The sequence below is a fragment of the Polypterus senegalus genome, chromosome 6 (assembly GCF_016835505.1).
Source record: "Polypterus senegalus isolate Bchr_013 chromosome 6, ASM1683550v1, whole genome shotgun sequence".
In the NCBI taxonomy this organism is placed as follows: domain Eukaryota; kingdom Metazoa; phylum Chordata; class Cladistia; order Polypteriformes; family Polypteridae; genus Polypterus; species Polypterus senegalus.
The window spans coordinates 115684465-115706667 of record NC_053159.1 but is presented as its reverse complement, the minus strand read 5'-3'; the positions used below and the strand labels follow the sequence as shown (position 1 = coordinate 115706667).

Sequence of the window (22203 nt, the reverse complement as noted above, 5' to 3'; positions counted from 1 at the left end):
TCCAGGCAAACCGCAGGGAATCTTCGTTCCACTGCTCCCTCTTAAATGAGGCCAGCGTGGATCGAAATTGGTGATCCAAGCTACCCAGAGGGTCTCGTGACCTGGACACAGGAAGAGTTCCCTGGCTTGTCCCTTCCCCGGCGGAGTCTTCCGGGTCAGGGTCCGTCGCCGAGGAAATGTCCCCGAGGTGCCAGCGCCACTAGGGCCTGCCCCAGAGCACGGCGTGGAGACCGCGGGAGGGGCGCCTTGCCCCCTCATAAACAGATCCACCTAGGCCCCGGGAGCGGTGTGTGTCTTACCGCAATTTTTCTCTGACCAGTCATTTCCCAAAATCACCGGATAGGGGGGTTCGGGCAACACAGCGACCATCAAGTTAGTTACTCCCACTTCCAGGTGATATAACATTGTGCGGAACAATACGACGTGGTCCCTCCATGCACACAAGTGACTTGTAGGCGTTGTTTCAGCCACTGACGCGGTAACACATAACGGCGCACCACAATGGTTATGTTGCTGCCGGAGTTGAACAAAGCCACCACCGCGTGCCCATTCAATAACACCACTCCCGTGTTCGGACTCGCCAAGGGATGCGACGGGGTACAGTACCTCTCCGTGGTTGCCCAGGTGCAGTCCATCGGCTCCGCAGCGATGTTCAGAGGACAGGCTGGCAGTAGATGGCGCTTCCGCTGCGCGTCGAGGGGGCTCGGGGGTGGCCGCCCGTCCCTGTCAGTTCCCACGAGCTGACCTTTCTGACCCCCCGACTCGGAGAACCGCGAGCTGACGCTCGAGGACTTCCAGGAGACCTGGCATGTCCTTTTAAGGATGCCGCCGGACCTGCTGGGCGAGGGAACTGAGCATAGCGTTCACGAGGCCCTCACAGGCCACCTGCTTTACCATTCTCTGGGCCTGGGGTCCCTCTGGCCGTAGCCAGCGCCCCATCTTGCCCCAGAACTTGAAGGCCTGGGCACGGGCAGGCTTTTCGGGGTTGAACTGCCAGTTCCGCCACTCTGCTGCCTGCTGGCCCGGCGTGATGCTGTAGCGGGCCAGGATCTCCGGTTTGAGGATGTCGTAGTTCGCGGCCTCCTCCTCAGGGAGGTCATAATAGGCCCGCTGCGCGGGTCCCTTCAGGTAAGGCGCCAGAATGGACGCCACTGACCGCTGCCACTCGTTCCGGGTGGCCGTCCGTTCAAATATGCCCAAGTAAGATTCAACATCATCTGCGTCGGTCATAGGTACCAAAGGGGGAGGCGTCGGTCTGGGCGGGTCTGGTCTAGCTCTTTGTGCCTCTGCCAGCCTGGCCTTTGTAGCCTCCAACTCCTGGGTGGTAGCGGCTTGCGTTTGCTGCAGGGCCTGGAGTTGGGCATTCATCCCCTGCAGCACGGTATTTAGGTCCTGTCCCTCGGTCATCTCTGGGGATCTTCTATCCTGCCGACTACGCCACTGTAAAAGAGTGAGGAGGAGACAGCAAAAAGGTTTGGGGTTTTCCGGCCCCGTATATTGTCGATAATCCACAATAAATGAAAAAAACTGGTCAAAACTATAAACAAAAACTGTTCATAAGCGTGACGCCGAATCATGGCTTCGGCGGCCATTTTATGGAGGAGGAGCTGGAAGTGGAGGAATGCTGGGAAGGAACCGTGAGGGAGGATGGGTTCGATGACGTCAGGAAAAGATGTAGGAGGAAGGGCGGAAGTAACGCAGTGCGGGCAAACCCGGTTTATGGTGGCGGAGTGTCTTTTTTCCTGTAAGAAAGCATAGGGAGAAAGTTAGTACCCCGCCATTCCCTGCCAGTGAATGTCTTCCCTGGTGTGTCAAGATCCTTCCGCGGTCTCCCACTGGCGCGTGCGTGACACTATATATATAAAAAATATGTGTGTGTGTATATGTATATATGTAGATATGTATGTATATATATATGTTTATATATATGTGTGTGTGTGTATGTATATATATATGTATTTGTGTGTATATATGTGTGTGCATGTATATGTATGTGTATATATGTAGATATGTATATATTGTGACAGATTAGGGTTTGCTCGCACCCTTGTACCCTCAGACTACACGTCAGACACCAGGTAAAAAGTCCAATTATTATTTATTATAATAATAATTTGCACAAAACACCCTCCACTCCCAAATACTCCAATAACAATAAACAATCACAAATAACAAATCCTCCAACCTCCCAGACGCTTAGCCACCCTGCCTCCCAACTCAGCTCGTCTGTCTGGGATCTCCCAGAGTCCTTTATACTCCTTGACCCGGAAGTGTTTGTCCCTCAGTCCATGTGACTTTCTATCACTTCCGGGTCAGGTAAAACTTCTCTTTTCTTCATCCCGGAAGCACGTCATTTCTTCTGTCCACGTGAGTGGGACGTACTTCCGGAGTGTAAGGAAAATAGTCCCTGGGCCTCCCTGCAGCGACTCCTGGCGGCCCCGATGGTATCCAGCAGGGTTGTGTATTTAAAGACCACTGTCCATAATTCCCTGCTGGCATTTGGGGCACCTCTATGCTGCAAAGAGGGCTCCATCTGGCGGCCTGGAGGTATTGGCCGGGGTACATGGCCGGCCATATCTTACAATATATATGTATATACAGTGGTGTGAAAAACTATTTGCCCCCTTCCTGATTTCTTATTCTTTTGCATGTTTGTCACACAAAATGTTTCTGATCATCAAACACATTTAACCATTAGTCAAATATAACAAGTAAACACAAAATGCAGTTTTTAAAGCGCGGGTATTTTGCTAGTCTATACTAATAAAAGGCAAAGCCCTCACTGACTGACTGACTCACTCACTGTCTCATCACTAATTCTCCAACTTCCTGTGTAGGTAGAAGGCTGAAATTTGGCAGGCTTATTCCTTACAACTTACTTACAAAAGTTAAGCAGGTTTCATTTCGAAATTCTACACGTAACGGTCATAACGGTCGACAAAGTCCGCCATGTTGAACTTTCTTATTTATGGCCCCATCTTCACGAAATTTGGTAGGCGGCTTCCCTGCGCTAACTGAAACCAATGTACGTGCTTATTTCGGTGGTATGACGCCACTGTCGGCCGCCATATTGAACTTTCCAATGGTCTTTGTTACTTCTGGACCCATCTTCAAGAAATTTGGTATGCGGGTTTCCAACACTAACTGAATCCTACTTACATTACGTACATATATACGTCCATAGCCTGCAGCTCGGTCACCGTGTGAGGCGGCGTTGGGTCCCCCATCCCAACGCCTCCCACGTTGTTGGCTGCCTGCCTATATAAGGCCGTCCGTCGCTCCAGTCTCTACATTCCCTTCCTTGCTTCGCCATGGGATTCACGTCTCCCTGCTGATAACTACAGCCTTTTTATTTAATCCACGGCTTCTCCGCTGTTTTATTGTTCATTTATTATGATTATAGTTATTGTGTAGGTATTTTAGACTTACTTTTCATTGTTCAGGTACTCATTTCCTTTATCGTTCCAACCATACCCCTATTAACATGTCTATCGAGGTGATCACCATCGATCAAAGAACTGTCACTTACCGAGTGGTTTCCATGCCCGGAGATGGCACCTGCCTTTTCCATTCTCTTTGTTACGTATTGCACGGCCATATCAGGCTCACTCTTGATAACCGGAGGAACATTGTGTCTTATGTATTGAATGACTAGGACAGGTTCAAGGTGTGGACTGATGGCGGTACAGGAGATAATTATACTACACAGGAGCACTATAAGAGTGAAATGCTTAAGCCCTTCGCCTACGGATCTGCATGAGAGTTGATGGCTGCCGCTGAATTGTACGGTTGTCGCTTTCAAGTGTACCGAAATGGCCAAATATTTTACACCTTTCGACAACTGCCAGTGCCTCTTAAACATCTTAGATTCACAGGTGATGATTTCAGTAGTGGACACTTTGATGTTTATGAATGTTTAAACTCTCAAAAGCTGGATGTGAAGTTATCCGGTTGTATGCTTACAACGATTGACAGATGCCGAATGTCACTTCAACACAAGTCCTGCAAATACTGTCATAATTGAAACAAACCATGGAACTCAAACCAATTATGATAGCAGCAATCCAAGTTGTGAGATCTGAAACAAGATTACTTTTCACATGGCCAATTGTACGCTGCATGCTCAAGAGTAAGCTCAGCGCACATTTTGGTCATATTACAACTGGAGGGCCGAAATGACAATGTGGTATACAAAGAGATCCTTAACAAATAATTATTGGTATATTTTTCCCTGTTTAAAACGAGTTAATTTTCTTCTTAATAAAAATTTTAAAGCAGTACTTCGCCACAGCGAAGCGCGGGTATTTTGCTAGTAGTAAACTAAATGTAAAAACATTGAATAACACTAAGAAAACCTTGAACAACAGAAAAAACTAATATTGCAAGAGTTCGCGCTATAGCCTTACGACCTGCTCGCTAAAAACACTTTTTTTTTAATGAGTTTTAAGCACAGGGAAAAAAATTAACATTTGAAAAATCCGTAATTTAATAAACAACCAAGAAAAGTAACATTGCGACAATGCACGCGTGTGCCTGTGTGTGTCTGTCTCGCGAGCCGGCGTATGTGTGTGTCTCTCTTAAGCGCGCACCTTTGTGTCTGTGTGCGTGTGTCTCTCCCGCCTCTATGTGTGTGTGACTGTCTGTGTGTCTTCTGCGCGCCTGTGTGTGTGTTTGTGTCTGTCTGTCTGTCTGTCTCGCGCATGCCTGGGTGTGTGTCTGTCTGTCTGTGTGTGTGTGTGTGTGTGTCTGTCTCGCGTGTGTGTGTGTGTGTCTGTCTGTCTGTCTGTCGCACGCTAGTGAGTGTCTGTCTCTCTCCCTGCACAGGGAATGCACAGGAAAAGACCGAACACGTGCCGTGTAGCCCCACGCATGTGCACTTCACCAGAAGACACACACACACACTGACACCTGGACGCACACAGGGGTTTTATTAAAGAGGATATGATATATATATACATATATATATATATATATATATATATATATATATATATATATATATATATATATATGTCTTTAGATGAATGGAATGACTAGTGGATACATGTCAACAGTGCTTCATATATTACATGAAGTGCATTTCATTTTAACAACTACACAGCTGACAGAATACTAAGAATGAAACACTGTATAAAGGGCAGCAAAAAACTCTGTTTTGAATTACTCGAACAGTCCTAACAGTGCATATCTAAAATGTGTTTATATTTTGCATTTTTTTATATAAGGTTACCTAATTCAAATGCCTGCCAAACTTAAGTCTTGCATTTTTCCTTTGTGAACGAAGCAACATTTTACTCCGTTGTATTTCCAATTAGAGCAATAACTCCTTGTCCATTTTGTGAGATTTATTCATAATTGCCTAAATGTTTTAGGTGTTTTATTTCTGTACACATTTTCATTCAGTATTTACATACATACCAAATTATTAATCAGATGAGTGCGGCAAAACATATGCATGGCTTAGTCTGAGGTCAAGAGCGCTCTGGAGCAGGTTTTCATCCAGGATGTCTCTGTACATTGCTGCAGTCATCTCTCCCTTTATCTTGACTAGTCTCCCAGTTCCTGCCACTGAAAAACAGCCCCACAGCATGATGCTGCCACCACCATGCTTCACTGTAGGGATGGTATTGGCCTGGTGATGAGCAGTGCCTGGTTTCCTCCAAACGTGACACCTGGCATTCACACCAAAGAGTTCAATCTTTGTCTCATCAGACCAGAGAATTTTGTTTCTCATGGTTTGAGAGTCCTTCAGGTGCCTTTTGGCAAACTCCAGGCGGGCTGTCATGTGCCTTTTACTAGGGAGTGGCTTTGTGTCTGGCCACTCTACCATACAGGCCTGATTGGTGGATTGCTGCAGAGATGGTTGTCCTTCTGGAAGGTTTGTCCTCTCTCCACAGAGGACCTCTGGGGCTCTGACAGAGTGACCATCGGGTTCTTGGTCACCTCAATGACTAAGGCCCTTCTCCCCCAATCACTCAGTTTAGATGGGCGGCCAGCTCTAGGAAGAGTCCTGGTGGTTTCGAACTTCTTCCACTTACGGATGATGGAGGCCACTGTGCTCAATGGAACCTTCAATGCAGCAGAAATTTTTCTGTAACCTTCCCCAGATTTGTGCCAAGACAATCCTGTCTCGGAGGTCTACAGACAATTCCTTTGACTTCATGCTTGGTTTGTGCTCTGACATAAACTGTCAACTGTGGGACCTTATATAGATAGGTGTGTGCCTTTCCAAATCATGTCCAATCAACTGAATTTACCACAGGTGGACTCCAATTAAGCTGCAGAAACATCTCAAGGATAATCTGGGGAAACAGGATGCACTTGAGTTCAATTTTGAGCTTCATGGCAAAGGCTGTGAATACTTATGTACATGTGCTTTCTCAATTTTTTTATTTTTAATAAATTTGCAAAAACATCAAGTAAACTTTTTTCACGTTGTCATTATGGGGTGTTGTGAGTAGAATTCTGAGGAAAAAAATGAATTTAATCCATTTTGGAATAAGGCTGTAACATAACAAAATGTGGAAAAGTGATGTGCTGTGAATACTTTCTGGATGCACTGTAGCACTGTGATTTAGATTTACTTTATTCATATACAATATATGATTAACTTGGGCTAACTGAGGCAGCATGGCAATGGGGAAAATGAGAGGCATCCTGTGGGTGGTGCCATTGACTGCAGGTCTGTAAGTCTGGCGGCGGAAATCGGAGGCTGTGGTGTGGTGCCCTACTGGGAGCCAGAAAGGGCTACAACGAGCCTGAGCCTTGGATCAGCATGTAAGTGTGGCTGAACTGCAGATTAGGCACCTCCTTAGCTGCAACAACCCATTAGGGTTAAACCAAGGAGATGGCAGCTTTTTAAAGAGTGCACCCGGACTCATGGTTTTTAAGGACAGTTTTCTGATGTGTTTTAACCTCATTTTATAGGATTATTTATTTATTGGGATTTTAACCTACACTAGAACCTCTATTTTTTATGGTTTATTTAGTGTTTCAGGCATCCAACATAATCCACATAATTTCTGTCAGTGGTCCATAATTAGCCATCTGCCTTTAAGATGATATTGCAACAGGGAGACTGAGGAAATTAATTCAGCAGAAGTGACATGTGTTGGCGACCACAATTAAGGGACTCCTGTTACCTGGGGCTAGCTCCCCAATTGAACATCAAAGGGGATTTACAATAGAGTCTCACTTAGTAATGGAGTTTGGTTGGAAGGGTGTGAGCCTGCAAATTTGATGGAGTGTCAAAAGAGATAAAGAGATACAGTATACAAGAATGGAGTAGGTAGGACTGGAGTTGAAGCAAAAATATCACCAATAATAAAGTCAGAAAGAGTGCTTCATGGTGGTTGTCTTAGAGCAGTTCCATATGGTTCTGTCAGTAATCAAATTCATGTAAAAAAGATGACTAGGTCAGCCCACACACCACCTGGCACATGCTCACAAACAAGACCCACTGGTCTAGCATATTGATTTTTAAATAGGCTTTCATTGTTTTTATTGTCTGTTTACCTTGCTGCATGTAACCACCAAATTGCAAATGACTGTAGTAATTGCCTGTTACCTGGATGTACGGTATGTCTGCCTACAAGGGTTAGAACTGATTGGTTCCTGAAATACATCTCATCTGGCTCAGCTCGTCCATTCTTGTTTCTATACTCCTTAAAGCAGACTTGTAATTTTGATTGATACCACTGCTCTTGGCATCACAAGAGGAAAATGATATTATTAATCTTGTGGGTAGCCCCACATGAAACACTGCGTCTCTGATTTGTCATTGATTTCCTAGCGTGCAAGTTGGATTATACAGCTGTTGTTAACAAAGAGCTACGGCTACTTGTTTTTTTGGGGGTGGGGGGGTGGAGCAGGGGTCTGCTTTCTAACTGTTAAAACTGGGATCTTTAGGTCATTCAGCAAGGTTGGATTATTTTTGGCACCTTTTAGGGGCCCCTCCCTCTTGCTAATGGCATAGAGTGCTAGGAGCACATTGTTTATAGGGAATGAGATCCTTTGCGTGACTAGAGGCTGTATCCTTACTTACTTGCTGACATGTTCAACACCTGAACAAAGAAGCCACTAATTGCATGGGATGTTTACCCACAGCCAGCTCACTTTCTCTTTTAATCTTTGTACTAAGTTCCCCATTTATTTTCACTACTGGGTTTAAGTACTGGAAATAAACTCTTCCATAATCTCTTTCTTAAAGATTGGCATGATTATTATGTCCCTCTTTCCCTGTATTTTTTCGTAAATCAATATTGCATATTTTAGAATCTGCAATCGTTTGTTTTATTTAAACACTCCCTCACACCATCTCACAATACTTTCTTTTAAGTCAATCTGGCTTTCAAAAAGACATCTAAGTACTAACGTTTAATAACTACTTAGTCCCAAAATTCTCCAAATTCAGTGCAAACCTAGGAAGTTTGAAAACAGATAAAGGCCTAAAATGCCTGTAGATAAATCAAAAGTTGAGAACCTCTGCATGTGGTTCCAAAACAAACTTGTGTTTGATTTTTTTTTTTTAGAACTCTGGCAATACTGTGCTTAAAGCTCACAATATGATGTCACATAGAGTCATTTATCAATGCCTGGTCTTATAGCTATTTATCAAAATGTAGAGGGACATTATGGATGTAGTAGCATTTTGGGAGATTTGTGGCTTGAACTTTAAATGTTGGCCTGGCTATTAAAAATATGGTTGCCTCAGGAATACTAAGAAGCAGCACTGTATGGATACCCATGATTTTAAGATTTAAATTCATATCACAACTAATTCATAACGTGTTCAGTGGAATTGAAACAAACAGTTAGACCTCCACCTTCCTTTGCAAGTATTTGGAATCAAGCTAGACCCCCAAACTAAAAGGTATATGGTAGTACATGCTGTACATTACTATATTCTTTTTAAACTTTTTTTTTACTTTAGATTTATTGATTTTATTGTAATTATTCCATACCGATAGATCAATTTTTACAAAAAATAGGATTGAAAACAAATCAACCCTTCATCCTTGAGAAACAGAGCATGGCCAACGGAGTAAAACTTAAAGCTTGTAAAAATACATAAATTGATGAGTTTAATAGGTGGGTAAAGATAAATGAAGAAAAAGAAATGGTAAGAGAATCTATTTCCTCAGTGCTTTAAGAGCTTATTCTAAAATATTATTGATTAGATCCTGCCAGGTTTTGAAAAAGTTCTGCACAGATCCTCTAACTGAGAATTAGATTTTTTCCAATTTCAAATAGTATAAAACATCAGTTATCCACTGACTTAAAAGAAGAGAGTTAGGATTCTTCCAGTTTAGCAAAATAAGTCTGCATGCCAATAGTGTAGTGAAGGCAATCACAGTTTGTTTGTCCTTCTCCACTTTAAGCCCATCTGGAAGAACACCAAACACAGCTGTTAATGGGTTAGGAGTGATTGTCACACCAAAAAAAATATTTGTCCAAAATGGTGTTAATTTGGTTCAGGCCCAAAACATGTGACCCAGTGAGGCTGGGACTTGATTGCAGTGTTCGCAGGTTGGATCTTGCCCTGGAAACATTTTGGACAGTTTTAAGCGAGACAGATGTGCTCGATATATAATTTTAAGTTGAATAATTGTATGCTTTGCGTATATGGAGCTTGAGTGAATTCTCTGCATTGCTACCTTCCACTCCTTTTCTGATATGTTGAGTGATAGATCTTTTTCCCATTGTCCTCTTGGATCTTTGAAAGGGAGGGACTGTAAAAAAATTTTTATATATTGCAGAAATGCTGTCTGAGTCCTCCAAACTGAGCAATATTTTTTCCAGCATAGAGCAAGGTGCAAGATGTGGGAAATCAGGCAGGTTCTGTTTGACAAAGTTTCTAATTTAAAGATAGTGAAAGAAATGTGTTGCTGAAAGTTAAATTTAGAATGTAATTGTTCATAGGATGCAAAGATGTCTATATAAAGATCTCTAAGCAATTTAATCCCAAATGTTTTCCAGATATTAAAAACTACATATGTTTGTGAGGGTTGAAAAAGGTGGTTCTCATGCAGAGGTGCCACAAATAAAAGATTTTCCATCTTAAAATTCATTCTACATTGGTTCCATATTCTGAGTGAGTGAAGCACAATTGGGTTATTAGTATATTGGCGATAACTTGCATTTATTGGGGCACAAAGCAGGTAATATAGTACTGCAGGATTTTATTTCTATTGCTGACCAAGCCTGTGTATGTCCATCTATGTGTGTCCAGGTTTTTATAGCTTGTATGTTTGCTACCCAGTAATAAAACTGAAAGTTGGGTAGAGCCATGCCACCTTCTGCCTTAGGTCTTTGTAGGGTTGCTCTTTGGATACGTGGACGTTTTGAGTTCCAAATAAATGAGGTTATGGTTGAATCTAATTGCTTAAAAATGATTTACTGATGTACATTGGAATATTTTGAAATAAAAAGAGAAGCTTAGGAAGGATATATTTATCTTAACAACGTTAATTCTTCCAGCTAGAATCTATGCAAGTCTTGCTTAATTTTTTCCATACAGACGGTGAAATTTTGTTGATAAAGAGCTTTATATTTACTTGTGATATTTACCCCTAGGTATTTAAACTGATCTGCAATGATAAAAGGGAAGGTGTCCAATCTGATATTGTATGCTTGAGAATTCACTGGAAAGAGCACACTTTTATTCAAATTAATTCTGAGACTAGAGATCTTTTGAAATTCTGTAAGTGCTGTTAAGACTGCAGGCACAGTATTTTGTGGGTCTGATATATATAATACCATATCATCTGCATATAGGGAAATTTTCTGTTCAAGTCCTTCTCTGATAATCTCCTTTATCTGATAAGCATTTCAACAGTGAACTGCCAGTGCTTCAATGGCGATTGCAAATAGCAGTGGTGACAAGGGGCGTCTGGTGCCACATTCTAGTTTAAAGTAGTCTGAACAAATGTTGTTAATACAAACTGAAGCTTCTGGATTGGTATACAGTAGTTTGATCCATGCAAAAGTATTCAGGCCAAACCCAAATTTCTCTAATGTAGTAAAAAGGTAGTAACATTCAATCATGTTGAATGTTTTTTCTGCATCCAACGATAATAATATCTCTGGGGTGTTTGACTTTGCTGGTAAATAAATTACATTAAACAGCCATTGAAGATTGGAAGCTAAGTGTCGGCCTTTAATAAATCCAGTTTGATCTTGTGATATTACAGAAGACAGCACTTTCTCCATCCTTCAAGCTAAGACTTTGGAGAGTATCTTAACATCATTATTCAGAAGTGAAATTGGTCTGTATGATGCACATTGTAATAAGTCCTTACTTTGTTTAGGAAACACGGTAATTAATGCTTGGCGAAAAGTTTGAGATAGAATTTGATTGTCTCTAGCTTCTGTAAATGTTGCTAATAAGAGGGGAGATTGCTGAGTGGAGAATTTCTACAGGGTAGCCAACAGAGCCTGCTGCTTTCCCGCTTTGAAGTGACTTTATAGCATCTAGTAATTCTGACAGCGCCAAAAGTTTATCCAGTTCCTCTGCACCAAAAGTATCTATTTGTGGTATCTGTAACATATTTAGAAATGCATTAGATTATATGTTGTCTTCTTTAAAGTCAGTAGAATATAAGGATTTATAATAGTCTCTGAATGTGTGCATTATTTTTTTATGGTCAATGATTTTATCTTCGTTCGTGTTGGTGATTGCTGGGATTGCACTGCTAACTTCTTGCTTGTGAATTTGTTGAGCTAAGAGCTTATTAGCTTTCTCTCTGTGTTCATAGTAATGATGTCTTGATTTAAAAATGAGTTGTTCAGTTTCTTTGGTTGTTAAGAGGTTGAACTCTGAATGTCTGCCTAGTAATTTTGCTGGTTAGCTCTGGTACCTTATTGGTTTCTAATTTATTTCTGTGGGAAACATATAAAATAATCTGTCCTCTTAAGAAGGCCTTTAGAGTTTCCCAGAGTATTCCTGCAGAAACCTCTGAGGATGTATTTGTCTCTAGGAAGAAACTGATTTGTTTGGATATAAATTCTATACAGTTCTCGTCTGCTAATAGAAATGGGTAAGACTCCATCTGCGAGATGAGTTTGTGAGGCCTAATGATTTTAGCTCCAAGATCAAAGGGGCATGGTCGGAAATAACAATAGCGTCGTACTTGCAAGATTTAATCGTAGGCAAGAAATTATTATCTATAAAGAAATAATCAATTCTTGAGTAGCAATGATGCACTGGTGAGTAGAAGGGATATGTTCTTGAGTTTGGGTTTAGAAATCTGCAGGGGTCTGATAGGTTGTGGTCAGTTAAAAACTCTGTAATTGTCTTTGCAGCGTTAGATGTAACCCCCCTGTGACAGGAGTCCTATCCAAGAGTGGATTTAAAACACCATTAAAGTCCCCAGCCATTATAATTTTATGAGTGTTTACATTGGGAATGGATGTAAATACATTTTGCATGAATTCCCTATCATCGACATTGAGTGCATAAGCATTTATCAAAATCACTTTACAGTTAACTAAATTGCCAATGACAATCACATATCTCCCTTCATGATCAGATGCTACATCAGATACCACAAATGAGACTGTTGTATGTATGAGAATTCCCACACCTCTAGTTTTCTTTGTAAAGCTGAAATGGAACATTTGGCAAGTCCAGTCTTTTTGCAGCTGGAACTGATTGTTACTTAGTAAGTGGGTCTCCTGTAAAAATATCTTAGCGTTTAAACATGTTAGGTGAGAGAATACTTTCTTTCTCTTTAATTCGTGATTCAGGCCTTTAACATTCCAGCTCACAAAGTTAACTGTCCCATCATGGAGACATTGATTCTGAATTTTTGATGTCATTTTGTAGTCTTAACTGGAAGTGACACAGCTTTAACCTTAATTTCCAATTTTCCCACGAGTTATTGCCATGCAGCTTATTGTTATGTTGGTTGTTATCATTATAAGGATTAAAATAATAGATTAGATATAGCTTGCTCTCTTTCTCTCCCCGCTTATCCCCCCATCCCCCATTTTGCCCCCCACGTAAGGCTGGACACCACTTCACAAAGTCCTGGTCCACTGATATACCTAGAGACAGAGCACATCCAAAACAAAACAAGCCCCCCAGCAGTGGCATTTGGGGATTAAAAAGTAGAGATATCTATTGCCAATAAAGTCTAAATACTATAAGCATAAAATATAATCATTAACAGACTATAAGCATAAAATATAATCATCAACAGTCTTGAAATATTAAGACAGTAAACCCAGGGAGTAGTGTTGAAAAGTGGCCCTGGATAAGCATAGTAAACCCTAATGCAATAATAACAATAACAATAAACCAAGGGTATGATGTTAAACAGTCTCTTTTAGAATAGTTAAAAAAGAAAACCTGCTTTAATTTCTTCCACACATATGCCTACAATTATAATTAAACCATAACCATAAACATAAACAAAAAGTGTCAAAGAAGAGAAAAGGATGTATAATTATGGTACCTGTATCATTGCAAGCAGATCAGACAGTAGGTAATATCTTTTTGCCATACCATGACAGGATGCGACTCACTTTCATATTTCAAAAAAGCGTTGGGATCAGCTTTCTTAATTCCTTTTCTGCTTCATCCTTGGAAGAGAAGATGTGAGATTTGTCTTGAATTTCCACTTTCAGTTTGGCAGGATACAAGAGGCTGTATCTGATATTGGCTTTCCGTAACCCCTGTTTAATGTAGTAAAAAGCTGCACGTTTAGCAGCTGTTGAAGGTGAGAAATCAGGGAAAATATAAATGTGTTTTTTTTCAGATATAATCTCTTGTTTGTGTCTGAGAATTGCCTTTACATCAAGCTTAAATTGTAATCTCTCGAAGTGGACAATTAAAAGCCTACATTTAAAGGTATTTGATCCACGTATGCGATAAGCTGCCACTATCTTGGTATCTGATTTAAAGCCCTCCAATTATTTTGAGAATAGTTCAGCTACGAATTTCACTGGGTTTGGACTTTCACAGTTCTCAGATAGACCTTCGATTCTAATATTATTCCTTCTGCTTCCATCTTCCAGTGCTGCAAGTCTGTCTCAGAGTTTTTTGCATTCGGAATTCGCAGCTGTAGCTTTTCCATCGGCGTTCGATGCCAAATGTTGCGCTGTTTCAATTTGATCCGTGAATGTCTGCTTAATGTCTTCCAGCTGATTGGCAAGTCCTCTCAGTTTAGATGCATTTTCCTGAATGTGTTCCTCAATTTTTCTCAGCATATCTTTAAAGACTGCATCAAAACGATTATATATACTTTTTCAAAGTCTTTATATTCCTGCTGCATCACTTGCAGCTCCAGCCACAGCTTATTTGTCTTCTCATTTGTCTTGAGCAAGCCATTTATTTCTTTCTTCATATTTTTCTGAATGTCTTTCTTGAGCTCACTCGTGGCCGTAGCCAATGTTGCGATCATTTCCTTCAGTTCGGACAAATCGTTTCGGCTTTCGTGCTCCGTGGGTGAAGTGCTACAGCCGATGCTTCCAGCTCACGAGGATTAGATGAATGTACGGACTGCAAGACCATCTAGTTTCAAGTGATCTTCTGGAATTGGCGGGCTATCGTGACCTGCATCACTTGCACCTTCGCTCCCATTTTCGCTATTGACTGGAGATGTTGCAGTGGAGCGGGTTCCTGGGAAGTCTGTGCTTTTGCCTGCCTGTTCCAGGTCAGTTTCTGAAAGGCCGTACCTTATACTGGTGCCTGATGCCTGTCCAGACTTGGTTGTAGCTTTAAGTTTCTTTTCCATTTCTTTCGGACCGCCTTTTTGGTTACTGATTTATATACTGTAGTAGAAACTCCTTGGGTCGGCTAAATACAGGATACCTCGGGATAATAAGAAATAAGAGAAAAAATAAGCCGCTGCTAACGAAGCTCCGCTTCAGATGTCCATCTCCCGTAACGGACGAGACCAACTCTTCTTTTTAAACTTTTTGTCACTTTTCTGAACACTGCCTTATTGGTGGTCATAGTGTTGTGTGCATATTGGTTTCTTCTTTCCACTTCTGCTCTCTATCATAATTTCTTAGAAAATAGCATGTTTTTCACAGTGTTTGTCAAACAGCTTAGTTATATTCAAGTATCCAGTTATATATATATATATATATATATATATATATATATATAGAGAGAGAGAGAGAGAGAGAGAGAGAGAGAGAGAGAGAGAGAGAGAGAGGTTAGGAGCACGCACTGATATAGCACATTGCCGCACCCACCACATGACCTCCTCACAAACCTCCTCAGGATCTCAGATTAGGACCCGAGTGCAGCCATGCAACGGGTGTCACCTCAGCACCACACCAGTTCAGATGGAGTGGAACAGTATGAGGTTTTTTATGGTGGCTGAAGTGTTGTATAGACTATATTATAAATGGCAGGTGTTCTGTGTAATCTTGGAAACCAGAAAAAAATTACAGGAGAATGACAGATGAAAATGGAACAGACAGAATAATAGCCAGTGGAGAAGCTTAAATTGAATAACACAAAATAAAATGTATGAGCTGTTCTCAAAAGTCAAAACACAGAATAAAAACCAAAGCCAAATAAACCTTGCAAAAGTCGTTACCATAACTAAATGGTCGCAAAATAGCAACAAATATCCAAAAAAGAACACAAGATGACTGCAAGGTGATGTTGCTGCAATAATGTTAAACAAGAAATATTTGATTATATTGTGTCTAATACATAAAACAAAAAAAAAAAATGTGTTGTGCTTTAAGTGTTTGCCACATATACTGTGCATAAAACAAGGAGTATCGGTATGCATTTTAGAAAAATCCTTGGGTTTTAATTAGCAATAGTCAACAGTTGAGACACGGCTAGTATGAATTGTCTAATAACATTATATCTTTTTTTGCTTTGCACTCATATTAGAATAATAATTGCATATTGTGTGATATCTACTTGAAATTACTTTACCAGCAGATGATTATTACAAAATAGGCCACTATATTAAGTACTGACTTGAAATACAGTATACTTTTCTTAGCTATTATGAAACTATCATAATATAAAGGGTGCATGATACACTGTACTTTTTTATTTGACTTCCATAGTAAAATTTCAACTTCCACAAAATTATTTTTAAAAGCAAGGTACAAGTGTATATTGAAACTAAAATATATTAAATAAGCAGTGGGGACAATTACAGTGCATCTCATGGATACTCTTACAGAGTATAAGCAAACTTTATGACCAGTGAAAAATAATGGTATACTAGAAACTTTATTGCATTTAATAGGGTTTAATGCAGTTATCATGTGTTTGTTGAATAAAAACTATTCTTGTTTTAATATGTTAATGCACTTCTGAACTTATGTCTTTACTACTTGTCTTTATTGCAGTAAAGAGATACTAGATTTGAGAAAAATCTAATAAAAGTTTCCATGTTTATTCCACTGTGGTGGGCTGGCGCCCTGCCCGGGGTTTGTTTCCTGCCTTGTGCCCTGTGTTCGCTGGAATTGGCTCCAGCAGACCCCCGTGACCCTGTAGTTAGGATATAGCAGGTTGGATAATGGATGGATGTATGGATATTCATTCCAGAGTATGTGTTAACTGGAGCTACTGAAATAGCATATTTATCAGTTTTCCAGGTACAAGCACATAAAGCCGAATGATATAGCACCATTAGAGGTCAGAGAAGGTCAGAACAGTTTTGCATCCTCTTTGGATATTTCTGAGTACAAGTAGATAGGAGTGCACTCCAATTGCTAATTAGACTTTTTTCTGTTGTAGTTTTCACAGCATGAAACTGAAACGCAGAACAGAATAGTTTTACATTATTATACTTTTTTATTTATACTGAATTATAAGATAATACTGTATTTCATCATTTGAGGTACAGGTGTTCCTGTCGACATTGTCTAATAAAACTGAGTGTGACTGTATCACAGTTATGAATGAAATATGGCCTTTAATGATTGTGACATATGCCATTAACTTGATTGACAGGAAACAATTCTATAATTAACACTACTTTCTTTTTCTCTCTGTGTGTTGGATGGTTTCTTTAACAGTGTGCCCATGAAAGTGAATGGGAACATAGCCTACTGTGTACATTTTGCCAACAATCTTTTGTTTGGCCAGGCCAAACTACATGCACTTCAAAGCAGCTCATCCACCTGAAGCTAAACATGTTTGGGCCCGGCTTCTACTTGGATGGGAGACCATCTAGGAAAAACATGAGTTGCTGCTGAAAGAGGTGTTGGTGAAACCAGCAGGGGGTGCTTAACCAGTGGTCTGAATGTGGATCCCAATGCCTGAGTGCAGTGATGGGGACACTGTGCTGTGAAAATTGCACCATCCTTCAGAAAAAATGTAAAACTGTGCTCCTAAACTCTATGGACATAAATGATCCCTGGGCATCCTTCGTAAACAATAGGGTGTATCCCAATGTCCAGACTAAATTGCCCACCACAGCCTAGTCATTCTGACCCTTTAATTATCAACCATCTCTAACTGCCTATCTATCTCACCACTTTACCACCTAACAGCTAATGTGTGGTGAGCATACTGGCACAGAAATAGCTGCCATTATATTGTCCAGGTGGATGCTACACATTAGTGTTGGTTGAAGTGATTCCTGAAGCACTTTGACTTGTGAGACAAGTGCTTATATAAATGTAAAGAATGATTATTATTGTTGTTGTTTCAGAAAAAATGTTACTTAAAAACTTGATCACCTTTTTAGACACAATTTTGTCCTTAATTTGTGAAGTTGCAAGCTGAGGACTTAAGTGAAACTGTAATTGTTTGCATGAAGAGCTGACACAGCATACGTACATGGCCTGTCCTTTTCAAAGAGTTTTTTCAGACTTGTTGGTCTCTCATGGCATGCACTAAATACTTGCTTATGCACATATACTGTCCTCCTAAATTACAGTGCAAGTTATTTTGGAACCATGCAACAATAATTTGGTAATGTTAATTATATTTCTTTACACATGACCAACAAAAACTGAAGAAATATTTGCAGTGATAACCATTTAAAAACAATCACATTTACATAATCTTTGATTAGTTTACTATGAAAAACTTATTAAGGCAATATAAAAGGCCCTTTTTTGTAGGGTTCACGCGAACAGTCATTTTGCCTTATTAAATATAAATGTCTTACATTGTTTTATTTGCAGGCGCTGAATGGCTTTGTTTTAGTGGTCACAGCAGAAGGATATGTGTTCTATGCATCACCAACAATACAGGATTATCTTGGCTTTCACCAGGTAAATACCCAAGACATTCGCGGCCTGTACTTTTTAATATTTTATTCTGTTTACTGTGCACAACTAAATGTAGTGTGTGTTCTGTGTTTGTGTTCAACTGATCGTTACCATTTGCATGTTGCCCAATGACAGTTATATTATGTCATACATGGCAAGTGTAAATACAGTGGATTCAGAAAGTATTCAGATTTCTTCATTTATTTCACATTTTGTTATTCAGTCTGTTATTCAGACTACTTTACTTCTTTAAATTTTGCTATGTTACAGTCTTGTGCCAATATCACAGAAATGTATTTTTCCCACATCAACAACACTTCATACCCCAGAATGACAAGATAAAAAAGTAAAAACAGGATTTTAGAAATTTTTGCAAATGTATTAAAAATATAAAACTGAAATATCACAATGACTCAAGTATATTCAGACTATTTGTTATGACACTTGAAATTTCACTGAAGTGCATCCGATTTTATTCATTATCATTGAAATGTTTCTGCACCTTGTTTGGAGGCCACCTGTGGTCATTTCAATTGATTATACATGATTACGAAAAGCACACATCTATAGAAGGTCCCACAGCTGACATTGTGTATCAGAGCAAAAATCAAGCCATGAAGTTGAACGAACTGCCTGCAGACCTTAGACACAGGATCGTGTCAAAGCACAGACCTGGGGAACACTACAAAAAATTCTTGCAGCATTAAAGATTCCTAAGAGCACTGCAGCCTCTATAATTCTTAAAACAGAAGAAGTTTGGAAAAACTACTTTTCCTAGTGTTGGCCACCCAGCCAGACTGAGCAATCATGGGAGATGGGCCTTAGTAAGAGAGGTGACCAAGAACTCAATGGAGCCCAAGAGAACCTGTATGGAGATGGGAGAATCTTCCAGAAGGGCAACCACTATTACAACAATCCACCAATCTGTCCTTTATGGCAGAGAGGTCAGAACAACTCTCAGACAGTGAGAAACAAGATTCTTTGCTCTGATGAAATCAAGATGAAATGGACTGACCTCAATTCTAAGTATCATGTGTGGAGGAAACTGTGCATTACTCATTACCTCCACAATATCATTCCAATGGTAAAGCATGGAGGTGGCAGCATCATACTGTGGGGTTGGTTTTCAGTGGCAGAAACTAGTCAGGGTCAAGGAACAACCAGCCTTGTGGGGCCACATGTGATTGTCAGATGACAACACGTGTCTGGGGACATCCAGTTAAAAAGTGTGTAGTGAACAGCGGTTAAATCCTGCGCTGTAAACGCTCTACCCACAGGACTTCTTCCTAAAACACCCAGCCCCAGTTTCTTCAGTCTGAATGTTTTCAACTGCCACTGGATTTTTAGGGAGAGAACAAAAGAAACTGAACAAAAGATTCGACAATGAGAGAATATAAAAAGATAAAATTGATAACTGAAACTTAATGCATAATTTGCATGTTGTAATGAGTGCTGCGTCAGTGGAGACACACATGTAGACCACCGCAGCAACTGGGCTCCAAAGCTGAACCAAATCAAACATCTCTGGAGAGACCTAATAATAGCTGTCCACAGACAAGCTCTACCCAACCTCAGAGAACTTGAGAGGATCTGCAGAGAAGAACGGCAGAAAATCCCAAATTCAGGTGTGCAAACTTGTTACGTCATACTCAAGAAAGTCTCCAGCCTGTAATCGCTTCCAAGTACTAAGTACTGTGCTCAAGGTATAAATACTTGTTGTCAATGTGATATTTAAATTTTTTAAATATATTTACAAATATTTATAAAATCTTGTTGTTGCATCATCATTCTGGACTTTCTGAATCCACTGTATGCCACATATGAAGATACGTATTTTAGTAAATTCTTGTTTTTCTTGATCCCGGAGAGTGCCGACATATTACATGTTGATCAAACATGCAAGTAAACATTTCTCTGATCTCTGTACCTGGGACAAACTACTGCTACTACTACTAGTGACAACTGCTGCTCCTTTTGTCAATCTGTATTGCTATCAGATAACGGTGGAAAAGCACATTCAACCCACACAAGCATTCTTCACTGTCCCTTGGTTTGTATCTACTTCCATTTTTTATTAGTGTTGAATACATTAAAATGACTGTTTAGGCCTACAGTCTAATTAACACTAGTTGGTATCTAAAGAGATAAGCCTTCCCAATGATTTTATGATTTGGGAAATGCTCCAAGTTAAGTAATATTTTTGCAGACAGACAGGAAGAATGTACAGAGCATGTCTTCATGATGCAGACGAAAGTAATATCGTATTAGAACTGTCATTTCACAGCATACATTCTCAGTATGATTACAAGCCGATTACCTTCTATTCATCTGTGTTTATGTATTTCTCCGTAGGACGTTGGTTTCCTTTCTTAATCCAAAGTTATATAATTACATGGAGTGGCAGTACTAAATTAACCTTATGTATGTGTGTTAAAGTGCCTAGCACTGGACTATCATTCCTTTTACAGGTGGACATTATACATGTCCCTGAGACCTTGGAAAAATAATGAATGCATTAGACTTAATAAGACAGAAATTTATCTGAAGGGTGGACAGAGGTACTGGGAGGAGGTACATCATGCATTGTTTTTTTTTAAAGGATGCAGCGCCTGTTTTCATGTTGGAAGTTCTTCTTCACCCCTACAGAGAAATTACATACCTTATCTGCAATTATTTTAAAGGACTGTGGTGCCAAATGGGCACTCACATCCTGAGCCTTGGGTATATAATGATATCCCCCTGTGGCATCTAATTGCCAGATAACAGGAACCACTGTTTCCCTGGCTTTGTCAGTATTTTTGGAGTGAATAAAGGTTCAGTAAATAGATGAATGCAAGGATGGTTAGTGAGCAGAAGGTGGAATTTGCCAGTACTGAAGTGCAGAGCTTTAGAAATTCCTGTCACTAAGAGTTCTTTGATGCAGCATTGAAATGACTGTACATTTAAAAATAATTTTGAAGACACAACCTAAATATAATCGGAGTGCAAACTCAAGCAAATGTAAATTATCCCATCAATAGGTATTCACACATTTTCCTTCTTCTTCTACACAGTCAGATGTGCTTCACCAGAGTGTCTTTGAACTGATCCACACAGATGACCGAGCTATGTTTAGACGCCAGCTACATTTTGCTCTAAATCCTGATCCCTTCAAAGGAGAACCAGGGACTGAAGGTGAGAGATGTATTTTGTTTTTTAACTGATGCAAGTCGACATAAGCTATATTGAGTTACAATACCATTTAACGGCTTTCATTTTTCATAAAGGGTTACATGATGAAAATGGCCCTGGGATTTCCAGTAATATTGTAAACTATGATCCTCATCAGATACCACCAGAGAACTCCTCTTTTCTGGAGCGCAGTTTCTTCTGCCGATTTCGCTGTCTTTTAGACAATTCTTCAGGGTTCCTGGTATGGTACTGCCGTTTTACTTACTTTGTATGTTCTTTTATATGTATATGTTTAGTTGCTCAGTCCTCTGTATCCTCTCACTTTATTACAGATAATTTGATCACAACAATCAAAACAATATTAAAATAAAGAGGTTTTCAGCTTGCTGCTGAGACATAGTTAAGATACTTGTGTAGGTATTCTTATCCAGCAAGCATTTAAAGGAGGACTGCAGTGTAACAGACAACTCAAAAAAACTACACACAATACATGCAAGATGAAACAGTAAGATTAACATAAAGGAATAAATGCACAAGTAAATATACATACATACAGTGCATCCAGAAAGTATTCACAGCACATCACTTTTTTCACATTTTGTTATGTTACAGCCTTATTCCAAAATGGATTACATTCATTTTTTTCCTCAAAGTTTTACACACAACACCCCATAATGACAACGTGAAAAAAGTTTACTTGAGGTTTTTGCAAATTTATTAAAAATAAAAAAACTGAGAAATCACATGTACATAAGTATTCACAGCCTTTACTCAATACTTTGTCGATGCACCTTTGGCAGCAATTACAGCCTCAAGTCTTTTTGA

At 39.9% G+C, this 22203-nt stretch overlaps 1 protein-coding gene across 2 annotated transcripts in view; it reads left to right on the top strand.

The window, feature by feature from the left end:
• The window catches only part of LOC120531435 (aryl hydrocarbon receptor-like), a 124994-nt gene that overhangs the window by 81000 nt on the left and 21791 nt on the right, over window positions 1–22203 (top strand). For both annotated transcript variants that reach the window (XM_039756856.1, XM_039756855.1), the window contains exons 4-6: window positions 18121–18210; window positions 21261–21381; window positions 21474–21619. In XM_039756856.1, the coding sequence (XP_039612790.1) occupies window positions 18121–18210; window positions 21261–21381; window positions 21474–21619 (357 nt within the window). The remainder of the gene's footprint in view (window positions 1–18120; window positions 18211–21260; window positions 21382–21473; window positions 21620–22203) is intronic.